Genomic DNA, 12,149 nt, shown 5'->3' on the forward strand with positions numbered 1-12,149 from the left:
CTGGTATTCTTCATTGGAAATAAATTTGAAAAAATTTAATTTGAACTTCTAATGAACTTAGCAGCATTTTCTGCACAAGCCACTAGTAAATATATAATTTTAACTTTATCTTTATCTGCATACCATCCAATATTTGATTTCATTATTTTATACTTAGCCTGTTTTTATATATCTTTGACGTTGTCTAAACTGGTGACTAAAATAAATTAATTGGATTGTAAAACATGCACACATCATGAATATGTAGTCGTAGCTACTGATCTCAATTGCGTTTTCATAACAATCCTACCATGTTGCCAAATTTAATCCCTGTATGTTTCCAACATTTCTACATGGCTGATATTCTTTTTTTTTTTTTCAGCACAAGAACACTCATAAAGTGCACTTTGAAAGGCCTGCTGGCAAGCATTGGTCCCCTTATGGCTGTCACTACTATCCTGATCCTAAGGCTTTCCCACAGCCAAATTTGGATTCACTGCCTCATGAACCTTTGAAGAAGGGAGAGCAGTACTACCTCGATCTGGCTGGCAACATATGCAAGGTTGGTAATCGTGGAGAAGAACGTACCAGTTCTATTAGGGTACGTACATGTTGGAGCAATGATAAATGATGAAAGAAACAGAGAGAATTGAAGCATGCATTGTCATTGAGGTGTGCATACTGGAGTAATGATAAAAGCAAAGATACACGATAAAAGCGACGAAAAAGAAAAATTCCATTTTCTTCGCTCTTATTGTTCATATGATCTCTGATTAAGATCATATTATTCTATATAATGACTGGTGGTTATCAATATATCCGACTAGTAATCGATTTATGATTATTTCGGCATATTAAATTAATTATCATGGATAGTGACAAATTGATCCTCTGATTGAGATTCTGGCTGATATGCAGAAAATTGTAAAAATTGTAGAAAATTACTAAAATTGTAAAACTGTAAAAATTGTAAAATATTGTAAAAATTGTAATTGTAATATTGTAAAATTTTGACTTGTTCCACATCTTAAAGCTTCATTGCTCATGTAAGATCTGTGGAATATAATAAATGAATGAAGAGAATGAAGGAATGAATGAATTATAAATCGCGTTACAAATACACTCACAACTAAATTAAATTTAAACTAAACTCAAAATAATTCTACCTCGATCAACAACAAACCAACTACGAAAACAATAGCTATGACAGAACACCAATACATGTTGTAACACAGTAACGAAGATTCAAATCTTAACAAACAACAAGTTAAGATTAATATTGTGTCGGCTTCACTTTATTACAAGGTCTGTTATGTACTAGGCAGTAGGTCTCTACATCTCGCCAAAATATTGTAAAAAATTGCAGAAAATTGTAAAAATTGTAGAAAATTACTAAATTGTAAAACTTTAAAAATTGTAAAATATTGTAAAAATTTGTAAAAATTTTAATTGTAATATTGTAAAATTTTGACTTGTTCCACATCTTAAATCTTCATTGCTCATGTAAGATCTATGGAATATAATGAATGAATGAATGAATGAATGAATGAATGAATGCATCTGTTATCAGGCAGTACATCTCACTTGATGATATGTGTCAGAGGAAGAACAGTTGTTTGTATGCATCTGAAGTCTGACTGGTGTATTATGTAGCTAGTCAGTGATGTACGCAATGGAGGGGAAAGAAACTGGCCATCCTACCACATTATCTCCTGACGTAGTAGCTTCATAAGTGGTGCCTTCATGGTATCACTCGTGAGGTTCAAACCTGTCTTCGGACAGTTGACTAAACAACAACAAAACAACATTGACAAGTTGATCAGTTGTGTATTTATTCGTGATATGTTATGGGTTCAGAAAACCAATCGCATCACAATGAATTTATACTAGATAAGCTTTGGGATGAGAAATGAGTTCAATTTTATACGTCTTTAGGTTGTTAACCTTGAACCTAGCAGCTGATATTTTCTATGTATCTTCTTTCATTAAGTGGATGTGTAGAATATCTTCTACTGATAAATCAAAATGTTCACTTTCCGCTACCTCGTTGCTCCGATATGAACACTTGATTCTTTGATAATACCAAAGCGTCACTAGATCGTTTCTCTTATCGTTTATCATTGCTCCAACATGTATGTACAGCAACAGTCTGAATTGCACTAGCATTATAAAAGCACTCAGAATTAACAAAACTGACACTATCTTAATACAGTGAAACTTGAGTTGCATGTTTTTCAGATTTCTCAAAGGAAAATCATTGGAGGGATCCTATGAACTAGTCTCATTTGTTTTGTACACGAACTAATACAAATCTAGAGAACTGGATGCTGGTTTTCATGGTGACCATATCATATAATTTGATTGATCATAAATTTCCATACATGGTTTCATCAAGAATAATTGAGGTATCTGACCTGTATCTAAGGATACACTCATTTATACTGTAAAACAATGATTTATAGTTGCGACACTGTTATTCCCAGCATGACTCCTCTTTGCTCACGTCTTAGGAAGTGAAGCCTCTATAAAGTCTACATAGGTAGCACCGTTTGCCATTTTTGTTCTTTCGTTGCCGAGCTACCAGTCGAGGAATCTATTTGCCACACCGTTAAACATTATCATTTCGTAGCTCCTAAGATAATAAATCAAACAGACTGTAATTGAGCAAATAATTGAGCAGCAAATAACATTATCGTGTGCTTTCTGCGAACGCCAACGAAAGAGCCAAAATGGCGGGCGATTATATTAAGTATTTACCGAGCCTTAGGAAATGCATAACGTCATCATCAGCGAATCACAAGACGCACATGTTTAAATGTAGCCAACCTGCTATGTGATTGGCTGCCGGAAATAAGAGTGATGGGACTGTAGTAGACATTTTCTTAGATTTAATCTAAATTTAATGTAATATAAATCATGAATACTGTTTACAAACAAATTATACAGGGTGGAAGTGGAGTAAGCCTGCAGATTGAAAGGGATGATAGGGTACGCTTTAATGAATAGAAAACCAATATTACGTTTTATATTATAAAATTAAGTTGAAAGTTTCAGCACTCTAGCAACATCACCACTAACACACTCCTCTTTCTTCTTGTAATACAGATCTAAGAGGTTAACGAACTAATGTCTGTCTCCCTAGGTGAAATACTTTCCATATTCTTTGGCTACAACGTTGCAATGTGGTCGCATCATTGAGTGGCTTGAAATTAATGGTTTCTTAATTAAATTTACACGAATACTGTGAACACTATTGAAATACACCAGAGGGATAAATGATTCTTTATTAAATTTTCTGTTGATTTGGACAAAAATCACGATCCTACTCACAATAGTTACTGAATAAAAGGGTGTTAAACATTTGGGGAAATTTTTTTTTTTTTAAAGAAAATTATGAACTTATCACCAATAGCTAGTTCAAGTTGTTACACAATTTTGAATAATTCACACCAAATAGTAAGTGATAAGCAGACGCATATTATATCACTTATTTATAATTTTCTGTGGTTGTGAAAGGTGACAATTGCATGAAGTCATACTAAACTGTACTTCTAAACTGCAAAAATGGAATTTGAGATTTCAAAGAAATATACTTTCTAGAATTTCTCATACCATAATAAATTACTTTAATCTCAATTGGCAATACTGTTAGCGAAATGTAGATGTATACCTGACCCTAAGATTTGAGTACTGCAGCATAGGTCATAGAGCTTTTTGTAGGGTGAAGCATGCAGCCAGTAGCGTTTGTTAATATCATTTCTTCCAATTGAAAAAAGAGTGCAAGTGTTACTGAATTTACTATCATGTTGCAATTTTTGTAGAAATAAAATCTGTTTCTCATTACTTAAAAAGAAATAATGCAACTGTTCCTTTCATCATAAGAATTTACTATGTGATGCTACTGTCATTAAATACCTTCCATCCTGTATAGATGACTAACATATAATGGCATATGCAGAATTTTGTCAAGGGGGGGGGGGTTATTATTAAAATTATTGACAATTTACAGTATTGGTATTTTAGATTTTGTGTATTATTATTATTATTATTATTATTATTATTATTATTACTACTATTATTACTATTATTATTATGTTACGGTATATTTATTAATATTATATCTTTGAAACGTAATTTTTTCACAGCCATCCAGTTTTTAACAAACAACAAGTTAAGATTAATATTGTGTTGGCTTCACTTTATTACAAGGTTGGTAAAGTTGCCTCGTTTAATTATTAGGCAGCGGCATTCCTTTTAAGATTTGTAGGTCTTTATTGCATGCACCGATAATAAAATGAAAATGCGACGTTGTCACGTCTCGTTTGTTGCTGCTATATATTAATATAACATGGATATGGGCTAGGCTTAATTGCTGAAAGCATGAGTTAATTTGAAGATTATTTATATTATTTAGATTATTTATTTTAAATTAATTATTTAAAGAAATAATTAAATGTTTCTCCATAAGGAAAACCGGAAAGTTTGACTTTTTGTAATAATTCTTTTATTGTTAAGGATTGGCCCTTATTGTAAGAACTATATATTTCACGGCGAATGTAATCACATATAAAACCATCTATTTTATTAAATTTTGTGACTTTGTGTCCACGCTTTTTAGGTGTCTTAGGACCCTTTTTTACAATTTTACTTACAGTATTTCTATTTAATTTAAGAATTTTAGATGTCTCCGAAATTTTTCCTTGACCTAAATTGTTTTTTAGAACATACGTGTGAGCATTGCACACAAATGTTTGACACTGCTTACATAATTTTGGTCTAGCGTTTGAATTTGAATTGTTATTTAACTCTGATATATTATTATTATTATTATTATTATTATTATTATTATTATTATTATTATTATTATTATTATTATTACCATCGTCGTTATTGACGTTCATGGGTATCGGTTCCAACACTTCACTCGCTTCCCACGACCTCCACATTTTTATTATACACTGAACGTAATATAATTAATTTTCACTGTGAACTAGAACAAGACACACTGCTAAAATTTGCAACTCTGGTTTATACACTCCGCATGGAGTATTGAAGCGGCCTTCAAAAAACTTGACGACGACAATGGACAGCGACATAATTAAAATTATTGAAACTACAAAGCTTCCATCCTCTTTGACACCGCTAGCCTACTAATTGAACGTGGCTACTTTACTAGGCAGTAGGTCCCTCTATAATAAAGATAGCATTGTTATAATTCGAATGTGCCACAGCACCAAGCACAGGGCTTATATTGAAGGAGGGGTAGGAGGACTATGCCTTAAGTCGATGTAGATTTTGTTAGCCTGACAGTGAAAAATTAGAGAAGGGAAAACGATTATAGATTAAAATCAAATATATCAATTTTTTTAAGTTCAAAGGGGGGTTCAAACCTGGTAACCTATCTTCCCCTTGCGTACTCCCCTGCCAACATATAACTAGAGTCCTGTGAAAGTAGTTTTATTTTTAAGGAAAATTCGTTTTAAGATTTCAAGATGTCGGTGTTGTTGCCAATTGGGTGATGTCATTTTAAAATTATATAGGTCTACTGGTATATGCAGGTTTTATAATCGTCACTTAAGATACTAAATATGGTAAGAGTGGTTCTACATGTAGCATTTTGACATCAATTTTCAGTTTTTATAATTTATATAAATTTTAATACATGGCTACATTCTTTGTTCACAAAATGGCGGAATTAAATGTGTCATCAAAAAAATAAGATCGAAATTATAAAAGAGTTATTACACTTAAAAATACATTACTGTTAAGATTTCGCGACTAAGAATTGCTGGAATCTGTTAAAAAACTTGAATTATATTTTTAGTCGTACGAGTTCGCGTTATTTCGCAATTCAAAAGTGCGTTTTTTGAGGTTATGGGAAGAAGTATAAAGAAATGGTGAACAAAATAGGCAAAATGAGAATAATTCACTTTATCATATCTCGCGAATTTCATGGATCTCTACATATAGCTAATACAATTTTCACTCTAACTGAAAGTTAGAAATTCATATTTATGTTGAGAATGCATTCTTGTGTGAATGTGTATAGCAAATGCATATAATATAATTCTTTGTTTCAGGGTCCCGTAGGTGTGGGTTACACATGTTACTGTGCTCCCTTCTTCAGACATATGGAAGCTCGGTTGGACAGGGACAAACAAGAACTGAAGGAACACATAGATCAGGCCCACCAGAGGCTGGATCAGAAGGTATCGAGCTTGGAACGTCGTACACAAGGTCAGCTGTCAGAGCTGACTCGCTGCGTTGTAGCAGAGCGAGCCTTGTGCGACCAGAGACATCTGCACCTTGCACAGTGGCTAACGAGAGGAACTGCAGGCCGCAGCTCTGAAAGGGTGCGTGGGACAGAGCCCACAGACTCCGCGACGGGACCTGTGCCCCGCGCCCGCAGCTTGGAGCATCTGCTGGATGGCCGAACTGAATGGAGAGACCAGCAACAAGCAGACTTAGCAAATGCCAGTGCTGGGGGCCTGCGAAACACCCAGGACCACCGCAGCCTCGAGATGCTGGCAGATGACGACGGAGTTGCAAGCTGGAGAAGACGTTACCAGAACCAATCTCGTGAGATCTCGTCCAGAGAAGTGCATCAGAATGCAAACAGTCACGAAGCAGTGAGACCAAAAAATCAGCCATATCAAACATATGCTCATGAACTGGCGTTGAGAATAAAACAAGGACTTCACAAAAGTTACGAGTTCCCCAAATCCAAACAAGAGCACAACAAGAGCTTCGAGACGTTGTTGGATAAAGATGCGGCTTCTTGGAGAGGTCAGCCTCATCGTAGATCAGCTCACGAACTACCAGCATCTCGTACAAATAATGAAAGTACAAATCCAGAAGGGTCAAGTATCCGAGACAAGCATAATAGAAGTTTTGATACACTTTTAGACCATAGATCGAGTTCTTGGAGGGACCAACCTCAGTATAGATCTGTTAATGAGTTACCCGCATCGCAACACCAAAGATCTCATGAAGGTGTCAACGGTCAAGGACTGTGCCAGTCACACGGTCACAATCGTAGTTTTGACGTACTTGTTGACAAGCGAACTGCACCTTGGACAAGTGAACAGCAGCAGTCAAGAAGTGCTGAGGCGAGGGAGGGCAGTATGTCGCCTTCCTGGAAGGAGAAGTACCAACAAGAAAGCAAAGAAACAGAAGAACAGAGGCTGAGCGACACACAGGCAGACAACGAATCATCAGAGTGGAGAGGTCAACCACTTCGAAGGTCAGTGCATGAAATGGTTGCCAGATTTCAGAGTGCTCAGCAAGACAGTCAGGTTGTACCCAATTGGAAAAGCCAGAATAAACCGAAACCTGTCACTAACAACCAAAAGTTCCATGAGGTGAAACAGGAAGAACCTTCAGATCTGGCGAGGTTTGAAGGAAGAAGAGATCACGAATGGCAGGCTCAGAATTACCACAGAGGGAGTACTGCATGGCAGGGAGATGCAGCGGTTGTTCACGGTGTGGACCATTACCGCTGTCATGACGACAACGGTGCCAGTTCTGAATCCAGTGATGGGGAAGATGGCGATGAAGGTGGCATGTTAGGAATCCCGGAAGTGGGTAACCCTGATTATGAAAATGTGGTAGCGTCATGCCCCTGGCAAGCTGCAGATAGTCGTCTCATGTCTGGACTTCCTTACCGCAGTCGCAGTGCTGTGTACAGCCCAACCCATGAGACAGCCGATCTCCACAACGATTCAGGCTACAGCACCAAGCTGTATGGCAGCTCTAAGGGACCCTCCCCTTCTCTGTCAGGTATATACTAAAATGTATTTCATTTCACACTTAATTCTTAAGCTTTTTTTAACAAATTTAGTTTTGTTTAAATTAATGGAATAAGAGATTATTTTAAAGATAAAGTTTCGGCTTTCTGTGGTATAGGTCTATTAATTATAACATTTTTGCATACTCACATTTTACTGATCTTTGTCTACCTATCTATCTGTGTCTCTATCTGTCTATTTATCTCTCTGTCTGCCACCTGCCCATCCCATTGGTCTGTCTGTCCATCTATTCTATTCCATTTTATTCTATTCTACCTAATCTATTCTATTATATTCTGTCCTACCCTATTCACTCTATTCTATTCTAGCTGTTATCTATTTTATTGTATCTATTCTATTATATTCTGTATATTCTATCTATTCCATTCTATTTTTTACTGTTCTGTCTATTCTTATCTAATCTATCTATTCTGTTCTACAAGTTCTATCATTTTTCCTTCTTCTGCCTTTTCTATTCTATCTAGTCTATTGTATCTGTTTTATTATTTTGTATTCTGTCTATTTTATTCTGTTCTATTTCATTACATATTTTCTATCTATTCTATATAATCTAATTTCTGTTATACATACTCTGTACTACCTATTTTAATCTGTTCTATTCTATGTATTCTATTCTTTCTATGTGCACATTGTATTTTATCATATTGTTTTCTGCCTAGTCTATTGTATTTGCCTCTGATTGAGGTTCTGGCTGATATGTACATCTACAATCAGACAGTACATCTCACTTGACGATATGTGTCAGAGGAAGAATTTATAGTGACTGTAGTTACTAATACAGTCTAGTATATACAGTCACGAAGCTCAATACGTAGGAAATATGCATACATAGATAGTTGCTAACTACTAGGATCGCTACTATCGCCTCATCACAGACAATGTGAAATAGTACCGGCACAGTCTATTGTTCCTAGTACCCTCAACAATTCAAGCTTCGTGACTATTTATACAAGACTGTGTTACTAATGTGAATTCAGGTTAAAGTCAAGAGAGAATTTCAACCCGAAAAAATGTCACTAAAAGAAGCCATATGTAATATTCAGCTGATTTAACAATCAGTACCACTGAAAGACTGTATGAATGGAGATCATATAAATGAACTTTATTAACATGTTAAAGGATAGTTTTGAAAATTAGGTTGTAAAAAAAAAAAATAAGCAGAGTTCAATTTATGATTTTCTGAAGCAGAGTATGTAATGATTCAAAGGAGAAAATTGTAAAAATAAAGTAAAATAAGAAATAAAGTTCTTATCTCAAGCTTTAATTGTTAGGAATATTCATGTTTTTTATTCGATTAACATAGAAACGTTTTAACCAATTATTTGTGTAAAAAAAACTCCCCCTATTGAGAGACCACCCCTCTGAAAGGCCAATTTTTCATGGAACCAGCAGTGGTCGTTTAATACAGGTTTTACTGTATTTTAAATTTCGAGAAACATATTAACTGTGTACGTAGCTTCGATTTCGGAACTCACTTTGGAAATTTAATGAGTGATATATAAATGTTAAAAGTGTATATAGAAAAAAAAAATTGCGGTTAATGTCTACAATAAATAAATTATTACTTTTCATCTATTTCAACATGTGCTTCACTTTATCGCACTAGTGTGGTAAAGTATCTCATTACGGAATTTTTATGAATGTCATAAACTGTGACACTACGTAACAAAAGCTGATAAAGGTAGTTTATAACATTTTTTACTTCATTTTTTATAGGCCAGCTAGAATGTGAAGGAATTCTTCCCACACAGCCCATGTTCACCTCTAATAAGTTGCCAAATATGTGTGAGCAGCCTCAAGCGAACAGTAACGCACCATCAAGGAACAGATACCACGAGCGGGGAGAGGAAGCCAGTGGAACCAACATTGTTGCTGCAAGTCTGGTTTAGAAGCTGCATGTAATTCCATATAATAAGATAAACTTACTTTAAAAAATAATATTACTGCCATTTGCTAAAAGAGACTGAGTGCGGACAAAATTTATAATGAAAAAATATAATTTTGTAATAATAGTATTTTTTTCTCGAAAAGTTTAGAAAATGTCTAGTATGATTCGAATTAAACATTTATTTTGTGAGAGAGAGACATAAGAAATGTTTTAGTGTCATGTGTTTGCAAGTATATAATTTCTCATCAGAATTCTACAATGATTCTAAAATTTTAGGATAGGTAAGCTTTTATCAGGAATTTATTTCACTTAACTTATTTGTTAATTTGGAATTAAGTGTCTGTTCACAACATTGAATTTGAAGATGTTGACATACCATACGTATTGTGTTATTGAAATACTTGGATAAATATCTTTATGCTCGACCATGCCGAAATGTAGTAATTATACACCTGGTAGCAGTCCTTTAATGCATGTCATTAAAGTACACCTATTCATTAAAGTTCAGGTTTTCGATTATTCTCGGATATGCAATCGAAAGACAACAAGGGAAACGTCACGGAGGCTGGAAATCCAATACTGTCGCAGAAGGTTATGTTCTGTTACTATAATAATTAGCGTTAATTGTAAATAATATTCAAATAAATTCAATTTGTTATTTTGTTTTTCAATTCTAAATCAATTTCCAGGTTATATCAAAATTAGTTCATGTTATTCTCTAGATTACATCAAGGTCAATGACATTATTGTTCCTTGGAAAAAATCAATACTTTCGCGTCTGCGCACATCTCACAATTTACGAGCTATGCACAAGGTCACTTCCGATCTTCAGTCAGATACGAATAAAATGAATACTTCTGAATAATTTCAAGTTAGAAATATGGTCGAGCATAAAAAGTCGTATGAAACTTGCCTATAATGCTAATTAAGACGCTCATATGAAAATTATGAAACTCGCTTGCGCTCGTTTCATAAACAAACATACTCGCGTCTTAATCACTATCATTATAGGCTCGTTGCATAATGTACTATTATATATAACTAGGCTCGAAAATATTTCCTGTCCAATAGCCCACAATCAAAGTTATTTATTTAAATGGATTCCAGATGGAAGCAATATATGACTCATTCATTATATGAGGCCATGTGATTGAGCTTTGTTTTCGATTTTACCTTAATGATATGGTGTCATCTTTATAGAAACATGATAGTCCGAATTACAATGGAATTTCGTATGAAAATTGTGGACAACATGAGATTATAGATGAAACCTGCAGAACAGCTATTTATAAACATAATTCAGTTGTTACAGAACTACATTATATATCACCCAAGCTCTAAACATACATGAATATGGTGCTGACATTGGGGTTTTATCTCGGATCCTCTAACAAACAAAAACACATGCACAACATATCCTCAACACACAACTAAATTTCAGGAAGGACACCCTATTTGACACACTACCAATCATAAACGCACACCTACCATGGCACCAACAAGAAGAAACTGAGAACTACAGCTGGACCTAGTTAGAAATCTGAAGATGGCGGATATTAAGCCGAAATTAGTCATGAGCTGAGGTAAAATACCATAATAGTTTCAATTAACACAGAAAAGTTGTTTACTTATTTACTGGCTTTTAAGGAACCTGGAGGTTCATTCCCGCCCTCACATAAGCCCGCCATTGGTCCCTATCCTGAGCAAGATTAATCCAGTCTCTATCATCATATCCCACCTCCCTCAAATCCATTTTAATATTATCTTCCCATCTATGTCTCGGCCTCCCCAAAGGTCTTTTTCCCTCCGGCCTCCCAACTAACACTTTATATGCATTTCTGGATTCGTCCATACGTGCTACATGCCCTGCCCATCTCAAACGTCTGGATTTAATATTCCTAATTATGTCAGGTGAAGAATACAATGCGTGCAGTTCTGTGTTGTGTAACTTTCTCTATTCTCCTGTAACTTCATCCCTCTTAGCCCCAAATATTTTCCTAAGCACCTTATTCTCAAACACCCTTAACCTGTGTTCCTCTCTCAAAGTGAGAATCCAAGTTTCACAACCATAAAGAACAACTGGTAATATAACTGTTTTATAATTTCTAACTTTCAGATTTTTTGACAGCAGACTGGATGATAAAAGCTTCTCAACCGAATAATAACAGGCATTTCCCATATTTATTCTGTGTTTAATTTCCTCCCGAGTATCATTTATATTTGTTACTGTTGCTCCAAGGTATTTGAATTCTTCCACCTCTTCAAAAGATAAATTTCCGATTTTTATATTTCCATTTCGTACAATATTCTCGTCACGAGACATAATCATATACTTTGTCTTTTCGGGACTTACTTCCAAACCTATCTCTTTACTTGCTTCAAGTAAAATTCCCGTGTTTTGTTTACATAGTAAATTTAACAAATCATTAAAACTGTATTAAATATTAAATTTTCCGGTTCTGGCTACATGACGT

The 12,149-nt window shown here is 34.9% G+C and overlaps 1 protein-coding gene across 2 annotated transcripts in view; it reads left to right on the forward strand.

The window, feature by feature from the left end:
* dgo (ankyrin repeat domain containing protein 6 diego) overlaps positions 1-9,837 on the forward strand; it is a 392,714-nt gene extending 382,877 nt beyond the window's left edge. Inside the window, exons 9-11 of one of the 2 annotated variants that reach the window (XM_069832665.1) lie at positions 362-541; positions 6,060-7,758; positions 9,504-9,837. In XM_069832665.1, the coding sequence (XP_069688766.1) occupies positions 362-541; positions 6,060-7,758; positions 9,504-9,676 (2,052 nt within the window). In that variant the 3' untranslated portion in view covers positions 9,677-9,837. Of the gene's footprint in view, positions 1-361; positions 581-6,059; positions 7,759-9,503 lie in introns of both variants that reach the window. The other variant, XM_069832664.1, reaches the window with a different exon arrangement.
* Positions 9,838-12,149: the final 2,312 nt, after the last annotated feature.

Source organism: Periplaneta americana, chromosome 8 (genome assembly GCF_040183065.1).
Source record: "Periplaneta americana isolate PAMFEO1 chromosome 8, P.americana_PAMFEO1_priV1, whole genome shotgun sequence".
Taxonomy (NCBI): Eukaryota; Metazoa; Arthropoda; class Insecta; order Blattodea; family Blattidae; genus Periplaneta; species Periplaneta americana.